At 38.8% G+C, this 22,985-nt stretch overlaps 1 protein-coding gene across 4 annotated transcripts in view; it reads right to left on the minus strand.

The window, feature by feature from the left end:
• The window catches only part of LOC149236222 (plant/protein (DUF810)), a 371,664-nt gene that overhangs the window by 146,491 nt on the left and 202,188 nt on the right, over positions 1-22,985 (minus strand). For all 4 annotated transcript variants that reach the window (XM_089372334.1, XM_089372336.1, XM_089372335.1 and 1 more), the window contains one exon: positions 15,998-16,090. In XM_089372334.1, the coding sequence (XP_089228460.1) occupies positions 15,998-16,090 (93 nt within the window). The remainder of the gene's footprint in view (positions 1-15,997; positions 16,091-22,985) is intronic.

The raw sequence follows: 22,985 nt of genomic DNA on the forward strand, positions 1-22,985 counted from the left end.
ACGTTAAAGCAGCCTTTTCCAGAAGTAACAATAGAACAGAATGTGTATTGTGATTGATACACTCAAATATATGCAGTCCAATGTCCACAAGAGCTCTTAGTGGTGGCGAATACTTCGTCACTTTTATTGATGATCACTCTAGAAAAACCTAGATCTATTTCTTAAAGACCAAGGATGAGGTCTTTGATCGGTTTAGAGAGTTTAAGGCTCTCGTTGAATAATGACAGGGAAAAAGGTAAAGGTATTGCCTTCAGAATGGTGGAGAATATATAGACAGAGACCTACATAAAGGAGGGCATCAAAAGAGAGTGGACAACTCCATATAATCCGAAACATAATGGAGTAGCAGAACGAAAAATTTGAACTATTGTTGGGGCAGCCAAAGCTATGTTGTATGATCAGGATCTACCTAAGTATTTATGGGCAGAAGCTTGCAACACAACGGTGTATATCCAGAATATAACTCCTCATAGAGCATTAGGGAAGAAAGCACCCGAACGGGTCTTCACAGGGAAGAAGTTGAAAGTTAGTCATCTCAAGATATTTGGAAGCGTGGCATATTGTCACAATCCAGACATGAAGCACAATAAACTGAATCAGACTGCAGAAAAGGGGTATCTCATAGGATACAATGAGACCTCAAAAGCATATAGAATCTACATTCCTAGCAGCAGGAAGATTGTACTAAGACAGGATGCAAAGTTCATGGAGGATAGAGCTTTCAGGAAATCTCGTGAGATGCTAACTGGAGATTAGTCGGGAGATGTTCCACTAATCCCAGAGCAGTAAGGAGGACAAGCATGAGGACAGACACCTGGATCGAGTACAGTGACCAGTACCAGTATCTCCTCAAAAGGAGGAAATCCAGATAGTTATCAGTGGATGGAACAACAAGATCGGGAGGAGAAGTTGGTTGAGCCTCCCACCACCAGTGGTAGAACCAGCAGAGAAATACAACGGACACTGAGGGATGCAATGGAGTTTGTTGGAGCTCCTCGAACCGAAAAAAGGCAGCGTAGACAACCTTACAAATACCAAGCATTGGTAGCTCAAGTTGAAGAACCCTATCGCTTTATGGAAGTTTTTCAACACCAAGTATGGGTGGATGCCATGGTAGAAGAGTACAACTCTATCATGACGAATGATGTATGGGAAGTAGTACTATTAAAATTGGCAACTAGGGTCAAACTCCATGTGGGTCATCTTATTTATGGCAGCTGATATTTTTCTTGGATCCCTCTCATCGAGAAGTGTATTCATCCAATTCCGATAAGTATTTATGGAGTTATAAATTTATTTGTGTTATAAGACAATTCATCAAGGTCGGCCAGCAACCAAATAAACCCACATGTGCTCAAAGTTTTAGTATAAAAGGAGATGACTTGAGAGTCATTTCTCACACACTTCACTCTTGATTTCTCTCCACTTGTTTTGGGTTTTAGTGTGAGAGAAATCTAAGAGGAAGTAGCAATAAGAAGCAGGAGGGAAGGAGGCCTACACGCTGCCCTCTACAAGCCCTAGACGCAGTCCTAGCACAGCCCCAACTTCTACGCATAACCTAGCCACAGCCAAGGAGGGTTATAACATGCCCTAGCCGCAGCATAAGGAGGCAGGGATAGTGTGAAAAAGGAAGATTGTTTTGGGGTCCGAGTTGCTGTAATGGAGGCCGAGTATGCGGTGTGCTAGGCCAAGCCCTTAAGGGCTAAACGTTGTTTGTTTAGGCATTGTTTTGAGGGACCTAAAGCTACAGGACTGTTGTGTGCTAGGCCACAGGCCTTAGCACCACAACAAAGCTTGCATAGGGGCAGATTAAGGGTTGATGTTGACCCTAGGCAACAACATGGCAAAGGAAGTGTCTCTTAAGGGTGTGCCGCAGTTTTTCAGAGGGTTGTTCAAGGACTACGTGAGGAGTTTACCCTAGTGCCTTAACCAGAACAGTCACGAACAGCAGTATACAAACATATTTGGAACAACATTTATATGGTGTGTTGGTAGCTAGATACATGGGACCGCAAGGTCACTTGGTGGAGAAAGCAATAGGATAGCAAGCTATGACATGGTACAGCGAGGCTACAATGGGATACCAGCAAGCACCGTGCTACGAACACAATAGGACAGCAAGCTATGACATGGTACAACAAGGCTACAATGGGACAACAGCAATAGCATGGCGCTGCAAACTCATTAGGATAGCAACAAGGTACAACATGCCAAATGAGACAGCTACGCAATGGTGCTTGGTGCAGCGAGCAAATGGGACAGCAAAGCTATGATGTTTGTTGGAGCATAGCAAATGGGACAGCAAGGACATGGTGCTTAGTGGAGCATGGTACATGGGACAGCAAGCAATCATGGTGCAACAATGAGATGCAGCATGATGGGCACGGTGAGGTACAGGATGAAGCAGCACTGGTGAGTGCAGCAAGATGATAAGGTACAGCAAGATGTTGCAGTACCGAAAGGTGCAACATAAGGTGCAGTAGTATGATGTGTGCAGCAGTATGATAATGAGGTCCAGCATAGTGATGATGCGTGTAGCATGGAGGAGCGCAGTGAGGTCCAACATGATGACGAGGTGCAGCACTATGATGGGTGATGAAGTTACCTGGGAGAATCAGTTGAAGCAACATGTCTTCAACTAACTTCAGCTACCTCATGTATCATCTTCTTAGAGAGGATCTACGGTCTTATTTAGATAAGTCAAAGTGTTGACTTTTGTTGTAAATGTACTATATATATCTCTCTCTCTCTGTTGAACTATTGAAGAACATATAAGAAGAATTGATCAAGGGTTTCTCCACATTGGGCTTTGTCCCTCGCTAGCACATCTTGTGTCCTCTTGTCTTGGCCTGTCTTTTGCAATCTATGTTTATGTTCTATCTGCAATTTACTTTAATGCTGAAGTGATTGCTAATCTGGAAAAGATATTGAGCTAACTATGAAAATTGAATTAAATTGCTCTAAGCATAGAACATACCTAAAATTAACAAATACGTAGACCAAAAGAGAGATCAGTTGTAGGATCAAGATGGACCTACAAAATCAAGTATGATATATATGGCGATATAGAGAAGTACAAGGCTAGGTTCATGGTAAAGAGCTATGCTCAAAAAGAAGGAATAGACTATGACGATACCTTCGCCCTAGTTGCCCGTTACCCCTCTATCAGATCTGTTATATCCCTAGTAGCTCAAATGATATGGGAGATTCACCAGATGGATGTCAAGACAGCATTCTTGAACGGGGTGACAAAAGAGGAGGTGTATATAGAAGAGCCCGAAGGCTTCGAAACTCATGAGAAGAGAACTCATGTTTGCAGATTAAAGAAAGCCCTGTATGGGCTCAAGCAGGCACCCAGAGCATGGTATGGTCGGATTGATAGTTACTTGCAACAGTTGCGATTTTTCAAAAGTGATCTTGATCCAATCTCTACTATTTGATGGTCGAGAATGAGCCACTTATTCTAGTATTATATGTGGATGATTTGTTTTTAACAAGATCATCCAGACTCATACAGGATTGTAAGAAGAATCTTGAAGTTGAATTCAACATGAAGGATATGTGGTTGATGCATTATTTTCTGGGATTGGAAGTTTGGCAGAAGAATGGGGAGATCTTCGTTGGGCAAGGAAGATATGCTACGAGATTCTGAAGAGATTCAAAATGCAGGACTATCGACCCATGGCTACTCCCATGATCACCAACTTGAAGAAAATAGATGCATCAGGAGACAAGGAAGTGGACCCCACCTTGTGCAGACAATTCATTGGGTCACTTAAGTATCTAGTCAACACTAGTTTAGACAATTGCTTTGTTGTCAACACTCTAAGTCAATTCATGGTAGAACCAAAAAGGGTGCATTGGGCAGTAGCTAGACACATTCCTAGATATGTGCGTGGAATAATCAGATATGGGTTGAAATACTCCAAAGGGGAGGACGTCAGATTGAATGGGTTCACGGATGCAGATTGGGCAGGTAGTTCAGTAGACCAAAAAGGTACCTCAAGGTATTGCTTCAGTGTTGGATCAAGGATGATATCTTTGTGCAGCATGAAGCAGAAGTTGGTAGCTCTAAGCTCAGCAAAAGCAGAATATATGGCAGCCAGCACAACTACGTGCAAAATTATATGGCTTAGAAAACTGCTTGTGAGCTTGTTCAGAATAAGGATGGAAGCGACCAAGGTGTACTAGGATAATCAGTTGTATCAAACTCTCGGAGAATCTAGTATTTCATGATCAGTCAAAACATATTGATATCAGATGTCACTTTATCAGAGATTGTGTTCAGCGTGGGGCAATACAGCTATAGTATGTCCCCACAGGAGATCAGGTAGTAGACATACTCACAAAGGCTCTAGGAAGAGCTAAGTTCATTCAGTTCATAGAACAGATGGGTATGGTAGAGAATTCGTTTCAGTCGTAGAAACAGGTGACTTCTCATTTATAGTGACAACGGGAGTTGCAGTACAGATGCAGTGTTGACAACTGGCAGGGTCAGCAACAATACAGATGCAGCATTTGTGTAGTAGTTGGTGGACAGGATGTCAGACATCAGCTAGCGCAGAGGAAGATGTTACAGAACAGGGTGATGCTTCAGCAGGCTGCATTACTAGAGCACATTCCTCACTAAGAGGGAGTGTTGATTTTTGGTAGCATCGGATGTGCTCTAAGTCTCAAATTTTGCAGAGAGGCTTAGACACATGCATTCTCCAATACCCATAAATCGTTTTGGGAAATTCCACCAAGAAACAATTTTATTAAAATAATTAATTATTTTTAATGGGACCCTAAAAACTTAGGAAATTAAAATAATTAATGGGTATTAATCTAAACTATGGGTGAAACTTCTAGAAGAAGGCGAAGATCAAGTCAAAATGATCCTAGCCATTGATTAGAATCTAATCTAGGTCGTTGAGTGATCAACGAAAGGATTATAAGAGGAGACTTGATGGGCACTTAGAGAACACACCAGAGGCAGATACTTAGTTACCCGAATAAGATCGATTTTCTTACTGGTCGAAGTTCGGCAAGAGAATCAAATCAGAGGGAGAGTTGCAAGTGAGAAAGAGAGAGACGGCATCAGCATCATTCGAGAGTGCAAGACAGCAAGATGCAGAGCAAGAACAGGTTCATGCAGAAAGAGGCAGCACAGAGGCAAGTTGACGCAGGGACTGCGTGGGCAGCTAGACGTTGGACTAGTGTGAGAAAATTGAGACAGAGGGACGCAGAAGGATTCAGAGGAAGGAGGGGTACTTCCCCTGGATCAAAAATTTGTCTAGAAGTGTCTGTAAATTTTCTCACTCCTGTTTTGCTGCTTGTAATTTGTACATGAGATTTTGCTGAAGAATAAAAAAGAAACCTTCATCTGCTGCACCGGTTTTCCCACATTGGGTTTTTCCGAGGACGATTGTCCAAAAATAACTGTGTCATTGTGATTGTATTTGTGCCAGTATTTTTTCTTACATTTACTTTTTGCAATATTTTAATTGTGAAGGTTGTAGCAGAATATATTTCGATATTTTCCGTAAGAATACTGTGAATAACCTGTCCCTGAGATAGTAAGTAGAAGAAATAATATTAATCACTGCAGTAAGATTTCTATTTAAAAATTTTCACAACAGTCAACTCTCAGTCAATGGCCCAAAATAGTGATGAATCTTTGGTCAAACATAGTCAATGAACCACAGAGAACTTGGCCTTCAAACTTTAGTCAATTGCTTGGTCAAACAAAGAGAATAGAACCAACTCAACGCTGGTCAAACAGAAGACAAATATGTTGGCCAATGCAGAAGTCAAGGTCTCCTTTCTCTTCGCACATGTGAACAGATCTTCTTGTGTTGGTCATGTTACCCACCACCTATGGGTAGTATCCATAAGAGAAAATTTTCCTCCTAGATGGTCCTCAGCCGACAGCCAGCAGCCCCTTACAACCACCAGATTGCTCAGCGTGCCACTACCCCCGCCACTTGAGCTAGCCATATGCTCTCTCACCCATTTTTTATGGTCATATGTTTGAAGGTGGGCCTTCCAACCCCAAATGTATGGCTTTTCATTGTGTAGTTGGGTATTTTTGTTTACCTATTTTGGACACTTTTGGGCATGGAAGAGTGGGCTTGGTTTGTACTCGTGTCTCCTTTGTCCAATTTGATGGTTAGCCTTGTATCTTAGTCCTATGGGGTCTCCTTTATTGCTTATTAGCTTGAGGGGTGGCACTACATGGGAAACCCTAATTTGGTTGTCTGGTCCCGCTTCCCGACAACATATACATCACTCCCCTCCGCTCATTATAACCCCATTCACCAAATTTCCCATCCGGGTCCACATTTGTCCATTGGGTCCAGAAGAGGTTAGCCTCCCCTTCCCCTTGTCCACACTTTCAGTCAGGCCTGGAACGATGCCCTGGAGGTTGATGGAACTAAAAGAAAAGGAAAAGCATGATTTGGCCACTCTCAACAGAAAATGTACCATAAAATGCAAAAGATGGCCAAGACATACAAATTTAGCACGCGGGCAAAAGCCAAACATGAGCTCTATTCCTTTCATAATGGCCACCACCCTAGTTCCTAGGGCCCCTCATATCAACCCCTTATATCATTTAGGAACCCATGATTGTCCCAACCCCTGATGGGCAATAAATTGCCCCACCTAAAGGGGGTATTCACTGTTATATCCTCTACACATCATGCTCTCATCCCCTGGAGCCCTTAGCAGTTACAAAAGAAAACGCAATAAAAGGCAAAAGCCATATGAAGAAAGGTGGAAAAACAAGGGCCGGTGTAACTCATGCACCACGATTGCTCCCTCCTACATTCATACACCCAAGTGTGGGCTTCCCTTGTTATGGCTACCCTTGTACTATGGCATGTGGCTTGGAACCTTCCCCTGATGCCCCATTTCATTCCACCATTATATCACAATGTCACATGCCACCTGCCATTTGATGGATGTACCATGCACATGTCACCCACTTGGAGGTTGAAACCAACTGATAGGGTCCTTGGTTAACGTTCTTCTTGAACATGGAGACACTTGTACATTCTAAAGCCCATTATCGAAGGGCTTACCACCATGAATTGTCCACTTGGTTTCATGATTTGTAAGCTTACTTACTCAATTGCACTAATGATCTATTGTACTGGAAGGTGACGGTACGCATTGGATCTTATACAGGATTATAGGTGGGTCTTCATCTTCGGTTTGGTCTCCCTATACGGGATCCAAGCCCTCTAGAGGGTCATATTGGCATTCGTACGGTGAACATTGAGAGCCATCGGTCTCCATCATAGCTCAGAGCATACTCCCACTTCATGGGATCCTTCAATTCCACCTAATGCTTGCTCATGTTCCACCTTTTGGGATGATGATGATGCACCTAGACCAGCTTGACCAATCGGTTCTACTCTTGCACCACACAATTGGTATTTGATCCAGGGCCTAGATGAGGATGTGTCTCACCGGGAAAGACAATGGGAGGGATTGCACCATTCTTCTAGTCCTTACAGATGGGATATATGCTTGTTCGATCCATTTGGAGATCCATGAGGATGTTTTGTGCCCCCACAACCACTTGGGGACACCACAGGATGTTTCCTTGGATATCAAGAGGCCAACCCCTTGATCACTATGTTTGGAGCTCATTTATTCATTTTGGCACACATTGGACTCCATTAGGCCTCTTCAATGGCCCTTTGACCTATTGTATCTATTATTTTTCCCTCTTGGGAGGCTTATTGTTGTATTATGGAGCTATCTTGGTGGGCTTGTCACCAAGGGATGTTATTTTTGCACAATATTTTATTGGTAGGGGCATTATTAGCCCTTATTAGGAAGATATATATTGATGTGATGATCATTTCATTTGATCATCACTTGCATTTAGATCATTGTTTCTTCTAGGAATTTTTCTATAGTGTTTTGATTGACGAATTGGTTTCTTAATGCATTTCAATGCTTGGAAGAGCTTAATTCTTGTCTTGGAGCTTCGATTTTCTTGCACTTTGATGATTGGAATGATTTTGCTACACTTGTGCGTACTATTTTTCATGTTTATCTTGTACTTTGTCTCATTTAATGATCTATGAAATATTTTCGTTCATGAAGATGGTGTAGGTGCCCTAATGCTACTACAAAGTTGTTAATATTGCCTTTGTGAGAGATTTTTCATATGATTATTGTGAAGTATAGTGAATTATTTTCCTAGGGGTACATGGTTGTTCATGTTTTGCCTTGATAAGTCATCAATTGCAGCATCAGTCACTATAAATTTTTCTAGTAACTTAGTTGTTGCTTAGGCCATACGAAGTTGTTGGAGAACTCCTTGGTTCAGAATAAGCATCTCTAAACATTGATTTCATTAGACTACATTCCCCCAATAGGCTAGGAACTGATCTAGTCCTAGGTGATCATCAAAATAAAACTCTTTTCACCTCTTCTCATTTTTTAATGCCTAAACCTAGTCGGTTTCCTAGGGCATCACACAAAAAAAATTCTAGCCATCAAAAAATCCTTGAAAATCGATCAAGAACTGTGTTGGGGTCTTCTTGAGAGGTCCTCCAAATTTTAGGTTAACCTAATGGTGGAATCTCAATACAATGCAAGCCCTAGCTGAAAGACCGTTTTTCTCCCTAGGTTTCCTTGGATTAGTGCCTTCATTAGGATCATTGCATTCAAATTTCAAGAGAAATCTAATTCCTTTGATCCTCTTCTCATCCCTAACTTGGTCAAGTCCATTAGTTTGTTGCTCAACCCCAAACCCTTGACCTTGTTTGGGTCCACTAGGGCTTCTTTGTGGTCCCGCAACTTTGTAACTCCAACTTCACAAGGATTGCTTAGAAACCCTATTCTTCTAGGATTCTTTGGTTTAGGGCACCTCTTATCAAGACATACCTCTCAACCCTAGACCCAAGTATCCTCTTAGCCCTTCTTATAGAACCATACATCTTGCTTCTAAAGAAAGTAAGCTCATCATTTAAGACTCTCTTGTGAATAGTCTTTGGAATCACTTTACATCCTATCATTGGTCTAACTTTCTTAGTGATTCTCCTCATATAGAGACTCCTCCCGTCGGTGAAAGTCCATAAAGAGCAAGGAGTTTCAGCTGAGGTGACAGTGGGTTATTGCTCCATTGTTGCCACTTGACCTAGTAGTTTCTCTATAGGAACCCCTCCTAGGACACCTGCTAGTTTGAGGGCTAACAGGTCGAAATGAGTGAGATGTAATAAGTAAATCGACTGCCAATATATGTGTGTGCTAGGAGATGGATTTTGCCCTCAGGGTCAAACCCCTTTAAATGGTGGGGTCGACCTGTGCATTTGAGGCCGACTTGGAAAGCCGAAAAATATATAATTTCTCCTTCAATTTTGACCATGAAAATACTGACCAAAGCTACCAATTTCCAACACTCACCTTTAGCTAGGGAGGTACTTTTCATTCTCTCTCAAGATCAATTTCCCCAACAAATCCATTAGTCTCTAAGTAATGACCTAAGGGAGAGATTACAACGTCAAATTTACAAGTCTCATCATAAGGAAAGATACATAGCAGCGAATTCATCCCACAAGCCAAAACCAATGGCATCAAGGTCAAAACCCAACTGCCCATGGGATCAATGAATATCGCTCGTGAGGCCAAACTCTCCAACAATAAGCAATGGTTTCTCAATCAAGCACAATGACCCAAGAGAATAATCAGAGTCAATCTCTATGACCACCTCATTGGTCTCTCAGTCAAACACCACGACTCAAATAAGGATCAAACTCTTTGACCATACCAATGGTCTCTTGGTCAAACCAATGGCCTAAGAGAGTACACAAGGTCCATCTCCCCGACTATAAACCAGGGTCTCTTGGGTCAATCCAATGAAATAAGGGAGGAATCCCTATCTCATATCAAACTCCCCGACTATATAGTCTCTCGATCAACAACCAAGGGAGGAATCCTAATCTCGATGTCAAAATGGTCAATCTCCCTGGCCATAGGGTCTGTCAATCAAATACAATGACCCAAGGGGGAGTACTCAAATCAGTGTCCCCAACCAATCCTACTAATCTCTCGATCAAACACAATGACCCAAGGGATCACTCCAAGCCTCAAAACCAACCTCCCCAACCATAAGGTTTTTTACTCAAACTCAATGATCCAACAGAGCAACCAAAACAATTCCCAACCATAAACCAAGGTTTCTTAGCCATGCCCAAGGAAGATTCATGATGTTATACAATCAATTCTTTCTCTCTTCAAGAGAGGATTCTTAGCCATTCCAAGCTTCTTTCATAAACAAACTTCATCTAAGATAGTGACTATGTCAAAACATTAGCAACCTGCTCATCAGAAGAAATGTATTCGAGTCTCACAACTCTTCTTTAGACAATGTCCCAGATATAGCGATACTTAATCTTAGCGTGCTTTGACTTGCCATGAAAAAGCAGAATCTCAAAAAGCTTCAAACAACTTTGATTGACACAATATATCATGGTCGATTCCAACACTTGATCAAAAATCCCAGCAAATAACAATAGGTTGAACAACCAGCTATATACTTAGCTTCAGTCACGCAACAGAACTCTACATTCATGATATCACAACAGATCCTAAACTAAAACAACATCCAAAAGTGCTCTTTCTATCTGCAGTGTATCCAACCCAATCAAAATCTGCAAATCCATGCACCAGATAGTTCAACGAGCCAATCAATTGATGATACTACATCAGAATCAAAGTCTAGCGACTTCTTCAAATTTGTCATCATGAGAGTGTTCATGGACTCACAGTCCATTATGCCAAACTTCTGAACGATCTCAACAAAGATTTTACCATGTTGGACATTGGATAAACCAATGCTCCCCGTGTGTTTTGTGACATGGACTAACCACCTCTCGTGGATCCTTATCTCTAGCGATGTGATTGTTGACTAACACCTACAAGTTTTGGCCTAATGGCAATCGTAATTCCCAACAAGTGGTATTAGAGCATAGGTCACGAGTTCGATACACACCCAGCTCACATTGGGGGGAGATTGTTGGACATTGGATAAACCAACACTCCCTGGGTGTTTCATGACATGGACTAACCACCTCTCGTGGATCCTTATCTCTAGCGATGCGATTGTTGACTAACACCTGTGGGTTTTGGTCTAACGGAAATCGTGATTCCCAAACCAATATTTTGTCATACTTCTAAATTCAGGTAGTCATGCATTGGACCAAGATCCTTTAATTAGCTCCCTCTTAAACTGGACAAGGAAGTACTCAGTCCCAATCAAAATCATGTGCTCATTTTCAACAACAAATCAGCATTGTTCTTCATAGAACCAAATAGCCATCAATTCGAGAGTACCATGCATGAGGTGCTTGACTTCATAGTCTTCTCCCTCTTATTGAGGTAATCCGTTGCTTGGTACTTCTAGCCATCTTCATCTGGGAAGTCCCAATTGACTTCTTTTCGGCACAAATCAAATCAGCTCCCTTTGAGTCTACATCTCAACACGAGTCTTCTCGTCACTATCTTTACTTCGCTCTTCCATTCTTTTTCATCTATGCCACAGCCTTGGTAGTGTACAATATGTACCTACAATCCTCACTAGGAGGCCAGGGAAGAACAAATACAACCAAGCAAGATATTCAAAGACAAGAGACTAATAATAAAGATAACATGAAATTAAGAAGGAGAGATATAAAATACTTATCTTTTGTAAATATGTCAGCTCCCTCTTAATGTCAGCCTTGCATCCTACCTGAAAGCCAACCTCATCCACATCATTATCAAGATGTCATTCCTTCCTTGCAGGAGCTAAGGATACTTCTTGGAAGCAATCAATCCTAGGGTTTTGTCCATAAACCCTAGTGCTTTCTTATCCAAGCCATGTTGTTTGCTAGGGTTTTCAAATCAGTAAATGCAAGGTCTTCCACAGCAGCACATATGTCATCAACTAAGAATCTTTGTCACCAACAGGTTCATCCAATATCCTTGGTCACAACAAATCAGGTAGCTCGACTTCTTCAAAGCAATGGATTTCATCAAGGAAGATCTTCAGTACCCAAGTCTCATACATGGCATCAATGCTTTTAGAAACGTAGATCTATAGCAATATCAGATCTGCAAGAGCTTTGATCTTCATCCTTGAAGAGGAACTCGGCCTCCTTTTTTCTTCACTGTAGGCAGTCTTTTGTCAAAGGTATGAATAGTGATACCTTTCTTTTATCTTCAAAAAACTGAGCAACCATAGATTATGAAATAGATACCATTCTTCTAAATATGCAGAGGCACATCTAGCTTCTGAATAACATCATCATACTCCAACCTTTTGATATATAAGCAAGGTTACACAATTTTCACATGTGGTTATATTGTTGTGAGCCAATATCATTTCTCATTGGCATAGTTTTTATGCCATACAACAACGATAGCGAAGATTATAAGGTGGAGGTACACCTTCAGAATTCACAGTTGTCCTAAAAGTTTCCTCACAGTCCCATGACTGACTAACTTGTTTCAGTAAGGTTCATGTCAGCAAATATTAGCGCTTAGCAATCTGCTTCAACAATCTGTCTTTGGCAACGTTTTTCAAGTGTTCAATACGTCTTATAATAGAACAAAGCATACCAGATTTTGTATCTTCAGCACTTTATCAGCCCATGTCATACTTGAATTCATTATTGCAACTGTCGTTCAAACTTGATATAATGCATGCGATTTCAATATATTGACAGTCTTTTGAAATTTGAACAACTCTACGAAATATTATGATGCAATTCTTTTGACAGAGTTCCAAGAGATCATCTACAAATATCTTCCACAGTAAGATAGATCGGTGACATATCTGTCAACCTTTCTTTATCTGCGCCCTCCAAACAGATACTCAACTCAACCTTCCTTTTACTTCAGATCATATTCGCCCTTTTTGTAACTAGAGATATTTTGGGTTTCTGAAGCAGACATTTAAGGTCTTTTCGATAAATGGTACAGAGACACAGAGCCATCCCTTATTCATATTTGCAAGACAAACTTTGATATCTTAAATTAGTTATGCCATACTTCACATAGGTCACACATTTTTCTTGTGACTTTGTTTTGCCAGAATTTGAAAATATTAAGATAACTTTGATCTCTTGTATAAACTTATCACTGAATTTGTAGGAGAAGGCATTTCAGGCTCATTCCTTTATGAGTGATGTAGGACATCCGATACTTCTGGTTCACTGTTACTCACATTTTCCAGTACAAGAGAGACTCATGCTGCAAAATTTTCATCCTTCAGGGAGTACATAGATCAGCCCTTTCTTAAGGATCAAAAGCAGATTTTCTACTTGGCCTTCATCTATAAGAGTCTAGGTATGTTGTCAAGGAAACTTTGAACGAAGAGGATAATAATATATACCTTATATTTCAAGGAGACACCCGACATAATACCTTGTCAACCATGAGATATAGATGCTTCTTCTTTCAACATAGTAGATAGGTAGGATCCATAAACAATGTTCTGCTTCTGAATATACATGATTGATTTTTCATACTACAGGATACTTCTTATGATCAAAAGTCATCAGGAATTTCAGCATTCAAATTTATCATGGTTTTAAGAACAAACTTGATACACACCTTTTTCAACCAAGCATATTGACAAGCATCTCCATTATGAGATTTCAAAATAATCCTTTCAACGAAATCACTGTAGGTAATGCCACATACCTCATGTTCCAAGTAATGAATGGCTTCACTGAACTGCATTTTCTATCTCAAGATTGTATGGAAACAATCTTTAGGCAAAGGTAAATAGACCTTTCAAATTTGAGTGACATAGATCAGATTTTCTTTATAATTATTTCTTCCATCTTTTTGATCTCCTAAGGATTCTTGGCCCCCAAACATGTCTCTGAAAATTTTGGCCCCTTCTGCAACTTCTGAGGCATCTCGGTCTTTGGATTTGTGAAATATTCCCCAGTCTTCCAAATCTGAAACCTATGGTTCATCAAGATTCATTCATCTTCTTCTTGCAGGTGATGACTCCTTTCCACAATAGACTTTCAACCTTAATCTTAACATGGTCATCAATCTCGATGCAATAGATGATCTTAACCCTTGATATCCTTGCAAACTGTGACATAGACATTCGGCCTTCCACAGCAAGTCTTTGAACTAGGTCTTCTTCAAACTTAGGCCGATTTAGGGCTTTCAGAGATCAGGGCTGTCAGTTAGATAGGTGATCTAAGTGCTCTTTCCTTCATTACAGCTCTGATGCCATGTTGATTTTCTAGTACAAGCAAGACTAGAACATTTTATCAAACTGATAACTACTTCCAATTATACAATTAGAACATTCCAATCATTGAGCAGTTACACATGAAAATTTTCAACCATTAACTTCAATAGAGCAATATAGATCATAGTAAATAATGAAACAAGGGACACCAAAATTTATTGGGACAAAACCCCACAAGGGTAAAACCCGGTAATCTGTCCTTATGAGAGAGAGTTCAATTCATCAAAATGTACATCAGAATTTTCCAGTCAAAATGCCAATCTCTGACCTCAATAAATGCCATGTCAAACCTTACGCAATTCAGTATCACCTCCAAAATTATATGGCAAAATCTAGCTTTGACTGTTACAGGAGAGATCGGAGTTGAAATTTCTTATGCCAACTGTGCCTTCATCCTCCCTAAGATTACCGAAAGTGATATTTGAGTAAAATTTTCCAATTTTATTGAAATATAACATCTAAGAACCTAAGATTAAAACAATTCACGTATATGAAAACACTGTTGTGTACCTAATAAATATGAAAACACTGTTGTACACAACAATGTTAGTACATGAAAATTTTGCGCCGATAAAGGCCACTTTGTACAAGCAAGTTGGCAGATAGTCTCATTTATCTTACCACAATAAGACCTACTCTTAATTATGCAATGGGTGTTGTGTCAAGGACCAAGGTTCATGGCTATGAAAAAACAACTTATTGGAGGATGGGAAATGTATTTCAAGATGGAAAGGAAAATGTAGGACAATAGAATTACTATGGCAAAGAAAAATGGTATTGTTTGAATTTTTCATCACAAGGGTTCTCCTATTTGACTGTAAATTATAGGGTGATAGGACAACAAGAGAAAGTTGGTGAAAATCAGCAAAATTCAGATGCATTTCATACTAAACACTCAAATTAAAAGCACTACCTTACATCCTATTCCAATCATAGAAATTGGCGTGTAACAAAGGAAAAATCAAAGCAAGCTATTGATTCTCATCCTGAGAATTAAGGAAATACAAGATGGAAAGGAGTCAAAGAAAACAAAGAAGAAGAAAAAAAAAATATACTGTCATTACGTATAAGAATTCACGATAATATACTAAACCATGGATGAACAAAAGATAACAAAAATTAGTCGGTCATTTGGGAATTTTGGTTTCCTCATAAACAAAAACAAACTAATCCAAAAAACAAAGCCTCTAGAACAATATGTAATCTGAATTTACCTCATTCTATAGGGAAGGATATTAAAGGCCAAGCCTAGGGTAAATAACAAATCATGAGAGACAAATGGAATGGCTGTACTGAGTTTACAGAATGTGATTTTAGAATTTTTTTATCATCTGTGTCTTTGTATTTGTGTTATGCATTAGGACTGTTGAGGATTTGATGGAATTGTTGAGATTTCATGGGATTCCATTTAAAGAAGATATGTACTTTCAAATTGATACATATATACATAAATAGCCTCTTCCTTTTTTGGACAGAATTGGAGAAAGCACTTTCCTGGTTTATGGACCATCTTTGTGTATACTAGCTGCATTGGCCTTTTTTGGTCATTTGTGGACATTAGCATAATCTCTTGCTCTCTTTCTTTCTACCCAAAGCATTTCAAGAGTAGGAATCACATTTCAGCTCCTATTCCTAAACACTCCAACTGACTAAATCCCAACATCCTTTGAGATTCATATCTGAAAATATAAAAGATATTGTTCTTATATTTTTTCCAAATAACAAGTATTAAAAAGATACCTCCTGCTGAATTGTTCGTTCAATCCATTCTGAGATTCTAGCAAGTTGCATGTTTATCCACCGCATAATCAACGTACCAGATATTGTTTCAACCTACAAACCAAAAAATGTGTCACATTCCATCTCAAATTATGGGTAGCATAGAAATATTAGCAAGCATACAAGGCATGCATATGATATCTACATATGCATGCATCGCATGTACTACACTAGTATCCATATTAAATTAAGAAGAATTCCCAAGAATAGGATAAAAGAATTAATTAGTGAAAATACTAATATAAATACCCAGCTCACAAGAATATATTGAATATATTAGGTAAGGCATTTATGTGTGTACCATCATCATAATAGGTAACTATAGTTTATTATAGACAATAAAATATTAATGCAATATACTGTTCAAATCAAAATGGAAATACAATTTATACAAAATAAAATAATTGTATATAAATTAAAAGAAACTATAATATACATAACTCAAAAAAAGGAAACAAAAAAATATATTATGTATGGTATATAATAAAAGAAAAAGTGTTATATATATGATGCAGATTGAATAAAGTATAAAAGGTAAAACAAGAGGAAAAGTATTATGTGTTATATTATTTTTAAATCAAGCAAAATAATCAAGGCACGTTTCCCCATTAACATTCAAGGAGGGTGGTTGATACTATACGGGCATGTTTCAAAAGATTATAACCCTATCACCTTTAGCATGGACCACTGCTTATGAGGATAAATACCTCATCCTCCTCAAAGGAGTGAGGAAGGATTATCCGACAAGCAGGCAACTGGCTGAGATGAGGGGAAAAGATTCGATGAAGAGGCGGTGAGGAGAGGAGCCTTGGCGGGGGCGGAAGGAATAAAAGGGGATCGAAGGAGACGAAGAAGGGGGGAGAAAAATAAGAGGAAGGATTCACCATTGAGGAACAAGTCTGAAAATTTGGGAAATCTGAGTAATTTTTCTTGGAATTTTGGGCACAAGGAACAGAATTCTTCAATTCCAAAGTCTTCTATATATGGGAACCAAATAGGTTGATCTCAGATAGGCTAAGAGGATTCAATCGATTTGTTAGTGTTGACCACTAGAGTGGCACCTAAAGATTTTTTGAAGACTCTGTGCCCAAGGATGTAACAAAGGTTGCTTGTACCATCAGAGATCATCATGCTACTAGAGTTTTTAAATTCTACTTCTTCTTCTTATCATTTTCTGTTATACCCAGATTTTACAAGCCCTGTGGGGAAATGTAATAAGAGATGCTAGTATGATGAGTTTTGAGTCACGTAACAAGCCTAGGTAGCTTTGGACCTTGTCATCAAGTGAGTATTACTCTGAAAGGTTTTATTTCACTTGGTTAATTATCATCTTCCTACCAGGATTTAATAATTAATTGAGTTTTTTCCTCCAAATATACTCCAAATCTAGAGTACGACTTGATGGTGAGGCCTTGGGTTAGTCCTAGTGTCTAGGGTCTGTATATTATACCATACTAAATCACACAAAAAATTTCGTGGAACTTGATTAGGTCTAGGGGGTCATTTTTTAATTTTTAAAATTTCCCATAGGACGAAAATTGCAATAAAATTTGTATATGAAATGTAATAAGTGTTGTCTAGAGAAGTTGTGTAGGGTATGAGTAATAAAAATTGCACCTCTCACCCTCAACTTTCTACTAATACACACTTTGAGGGTTAAAAATGTATTCTAGACCCTCAAAACCCACTTTTCCTAATTTTAGTGGAAAAAGTGGCAATAAATTAAGCCAGCGATTAAATAAATGTAGAAAAATAAATATTCACACATGCTAAATGATGTGGAAATGAGGTGCAAAATCATGGAGGAGTTAAAATGAAGTTCCAAGGTGATGCGGACTCCTTAATCAAGGAAAGGACATATGCTAAAAGGAAATCAAATTTCTTGACATAAATCCAGCAACTTTTGATTGGGAAATTCGAATTTGTGGAAATAATGCACATTTGGGAGGATTTGGAAGAATATTTGGTGGAGATTTTTGCGGGAAAATGTTCCCACATTGGTTCCCACCCATATACACTTGTCATTTCATCATGGAATTTGATTTTGCTAGAGGGATTCTTGATGCCACTTGGGAAATTCGAATTTGCATGAAAGTGTTTTGGGATTGCCACCCATTTGCTTTGGGATTGTCACCATTTGCCTTGGGATTGGCTCCCAAGCATCTATATAATAAGAACTTTGCAAATTAATACAAAAGACTTTGGGTTACATTTAAGGTGTTCCTCTCCTTGTGTATGGTAGCTTTATGATGTTCTTGCTCTTATATTTCTACTTGCTTCATTATGTTATTATTTCCATGATGATTTTCAAGTTATGTTGATATGCAGCTATCTCATATTAGCATGAGGATTATTTACTTGCTCTAGATTGAGAATTGTTTTAATTGATGTCAAATATATCTCTAGAATGTTCTCTTCATTGCATTTGATTAAGCCCATGTGGATCTAATCTATTCATGCGAAGTTGTGTAGAAAATCCTTCTTTGATCAAGCTTCAAGCGTGAGGGAAGTTCTTGGGTGAACCAACCAACTCTTGGAAATATTCAAGGAGAACCTACATTTGTCAATTGCCAAAGTCTTATCATTCGGATTTGTTTTGCAGGGATTATTCTGAGTTTTGAGCTCCTATCTCTAGCTTCATAATTCAATATTTATTTCTCAGATATTGTGCTTCATTTGTTAATATCTTGCTATTTTAAAGCTAAATCATGGCTAGGCAAAGAGGAGAGTTTACTCATACTCTTTGGCTTAGTATTTTGTAGATTATATTGTACACATATTTTGTAATTTTATTAAGCTAATACTTGGTTTGTTTTGCAGTCTTCTCTAACTTGTGTCTTGTGACAGCTTTCGAGATTTGTCTATGAAACTATTAACAAGTGTGCAGGACCTTAGGCTCTCAAAAAGATCATTTATCTCCTTTAGCTATGGGCATTAAGAGGCTTTGCCTCTCCTCTTCTTGTAAAAAAATGAATTTTCTTGTGCCTTTCTTTGGCCTCAATTGCAGAAATAACTCATCAAGGAAAAGTCTATATTTTAAATCTTTTATTGTAAAATATTTTCCTTGGATTTGGAGGAGCCTTCATGGTCTTTTGCCTCTTGTAAAGTTATAAAATTTATGATTTTGAGAGCGTGGGTTTTACCCATTGGCATCCATATCTCTCCACTTTGGGAGAGGACTTGTGGTTGACTTGTTGATTCTTGTATTTCATTTCTCTTACATGCATGCTCTAATTTGCTAATTAACACAACCATACAATCTCATTTACTTTGCTAAAGTCACTACTATTTTGCTTGCACTATTTGCATCAATTGCTACAAGTTACAATCTACAATTTTTATTTCATAGCAATTTATTTTCATGCAAGCAATCTCTTTAACTTGATATATTTAGCTTGAGCATTGTCTAAAGTCCACTTATGCTTCATTACTTTGCAACAAATTCACATCTTAAGTTTTGATGCATCTTGTATTTGGGAAATTTCACTTTACAAAGCAAACATTTACTTTATGTCAAGCAAATCTCTCAAGTTGAAGTTTCTTTCTTTCTTTTGCAAAGCTAATTGAGTACAATCTTGAGTTTACTTTTCACAAGCATTGCCATTTACTTTACATGCAAGTTAATTTCTCATTTGCTTTGGGTTTATCACAAACTTATCATAAGGCAAAGTAAATACCTTTCACAATCTCACATGTTTATGCAATCTTGTGTTTAAAGCATCTCCATCATTTACTTAACTTTTGCAAACTTACTTGCACATCATAGTAGGCATCTTAACTTAGTTGCACATTTAAAATCAACCTCCAAGCATGAGCTTGGTTGATAGAAATCATAGGAAAAAAAGACTTCCTTGGAAAGTTTCTCCATTAGGTACGAATTAAGGTAAAAGCGTTGTTACCCTACAGTTATGAAGGTGGCTTGTCTCCTTGTAGGAACGAAGGCACACACTAGCTCGTAAGACTTAGGGGGCAGATATCGTTAAATACACCTATGTGCCCTCACCCCCTTATTTCTTATAGTCACTCCAATTTTTACCCTTTGGTAAGAGCTTAAAGGGAGAACTTCTCACCTTGACTAGACATTTTAGATTAAAAATTAACCAAGATAATTGCATTTAAATCTAGTGTAGGTGCATTTCATTCTAATACATCTCAAGGTTTTACTTGCAATTTTTCATTCTACTTGTCATTGTTGAATTGAATACTTTGTTTTTTGACAAGCATTATTTCATCTATATTTTGCATGTAGAATACTAATTGTTTTCCTTTTGCAAGATATCCTTGTATGCTTTGATTTAGCAATAGATCATATATATTTGAAGCAATGTTTTAAAGCTCCAACTCGGACTCCGACTCAGCCGAGGTCCGACTCCGACTCCAACTCGGTATCAACTCGGCCGGCTCGATTTCAATGACTCAGTCGTTGTAAAAAATACATTAAATATTTATTTTTTATAAAAACACATAATTTTAAAGATTTTCATTCATGTTTTCAAACACACAACATTAGAATATAGATAGAAGACAACATATGATCAAAGTAGGCTCATGAATATATCCATTATATCAAAATGGTATCCAGTGCACTGTCCAATACATACACGATGATGATATAGAGATCAAAACAGAAACACAACCAAGGAGGCTAGAAATGGCCTCTACAACAAAAGTTTGTGACCAGTACTACTGGCTACTGCTAGAGTTGCCAACGTCGTATGGCTCAGTGTTACCTGGAAGCAGGAGTGATAGTGGGGAGCGAGAGCGAAAACAGGAGCAGGAGCGACATTTTCGGAAGCTCCCGGTTTGGGAGCGAATCCCGGAGGAGTTCGACAACCAATGTCACTAACATCAAGGTACATAGAGGGATTGGTGCTCTTGATTAAATACAAGTTCCATACCTAATACATGACAAAATTCAACAGAAACATTGCAATTCCCCAATCTTGAAATCCTGAAAAACAGATAAGTCTGCTGGATTTTGAATGAAATCTAAAATTCTACTTTCTCCATATGAAATCCAATGAGGCCGAAACCACTCTCAAACATCCTGAGTCATTTCATGGTAATGTTAAAAATTTAAGTAAAAAGATTAAGAATTTAACATTACCATGAATAGCATAGCCTTAGTAGGGCAATATGATCAAATACTAGGGTTTGAGAGTGGGGAATGGACCCCAAAGACCAGCAAACTAATTCATAAACCCCTTTGGAGTCCCCCACACCTAGAAAAAATTTTAAAAAATAAAAAAAAGGTGTGTTTTTATGGTTCACTGGCCACTATTAGCTACCCGGCCGAGTAGTTACGGATCCGGCCGAGTCGGCCGAGTTATCACTGACTCGGCTGAGTCATGCTATGACTCGGCCGGGTCAGTCATAACTCGGTCGACCGAACCGAATTTTCTATCGAGTTGAAATTTTTTTTCCAACTTAGACCAACTCAGCCGAGTCGGTTCCAAGCCGGCCGGATCTTAAAACAATGATCTGAAGGCATCCTTATATCTTGTATTGATTATTTCATTGTGCTAACATTTTTTTGTTTCACTTTCAGGATTACTTGAGCTTTATGTGAAAGCATTTCATTTATATTAAGCAAATATCATTCATTTTTTAGCAATACTTTAAAAAACACTGGTCTTTAATATGCTTATGTTTATCTCATGTGTTGATGGATGTTTCATGTTGAAGTTTCTAATTTTACTTAGTTTAGAAATCCTTCATGCACTTTTTTCTGATTTATTCCTACCTACTTGTTATTTTTCTTTAACAAGTTATTTACAAAGTAAATACTAAAAATAAACACCAGTGCAGGCTCAACATATTACAGATCAGCCACTAAAACAAACAAGAACAAAAACACCACATGACACCATTATTTTTGGACCAATGACCCCGGAAAAACCTAATGTGGGAAAACCAATGTAGCTATCTGAGGGTTTTCTTATTAAGCAATATCAGAGTACAATCTGGGTGTCAAAACTGGCCTACCCAGCAAAGAATTTCCTTAACAGCTATACCTCACAGTTTGAGAGAAATCCCCTGGCTGAAACCCCGGAAAATCCTTCCGACAGCTCCTTAGCACAAAATTGCTTTGCAACCCCAGCGTCTGCCCAATCTGGACTGCATCAGCCCCTTTCTGTCTCACGTTGGCCCTACATTAGCCTTTCTTGGCCTGCGTCAGCCCCAGGAGGCCCGGCGTCAACTTTCTGGGCCTCTGCGTCAGACACGCTGGCCTCTCTTGTGCTTTGCGCAGCATTTGGCTGCCTCTGCGTGAGCCCTTGCTGGCTCTGCATCACTCTCCTTGACTGAAGCGTTGCTCTCCTAGCACAATCTCTGCCTTCTCTGTTTCTTTGCACTTAATGCCCCTCAATTGCTCTCCCAATCACTGATTATATTTCACTTAGCAAACCCCGCTCTAGAGAATAGAATCATTGATCACTCTGATATATTCTCCAAGTGACCCTCAAGCCTCCTCTTATACTTTTCCTATTGACATATCAACGGCCGAGATTAAGTCCCTAATCAACGGCTAAGATTAGATCTGGCTTGATCTGTGTCTTTTGGACCACTCTAACACAGATTCATATTAATAGTAAATACACATTAATATTTTATTTTCCCTAAGTTTAGACATAGGAACTCAATTAAAAATATTGATTATTTTAATATCTCCTGATCTGTTTAGAATCTGCCCAAACCCTTTCTGGGTATTGGAGATCTCATGTGCCCCAACCTCTCCACCAAATTTTGTGGCTAGAACACATCCAATGCTACCCCAAATCAACATTTCATTTCATATTGCTCACACCTTATTTTCTTATAATCAAAAAAACAAATCCATTTCACTCTAACACTCTTCTAGAAACCTCACATCTTTAACATAGTTTTCTTTAGGGACCACCCCACATAGCTAGCCTAGAAGATAGCTTAAATGGAGAGAGTTGGGAATAGG

Source organism: Pinus tabuliformis, chromosome 8 (assembly GCF_031772625.1).
Source record: "Pinus tabuliformis cultivar Carrire ecotype Pingquan chromosome 8, CPIR1, whole genome shotgun sequence".
NCBI classification, from domain to species: Eukaryota; Viridiplantae; Streptophyta; class Pinopsida; order Pinales; family Pinaceae; genus Pinus; species Pinus tabuliformis.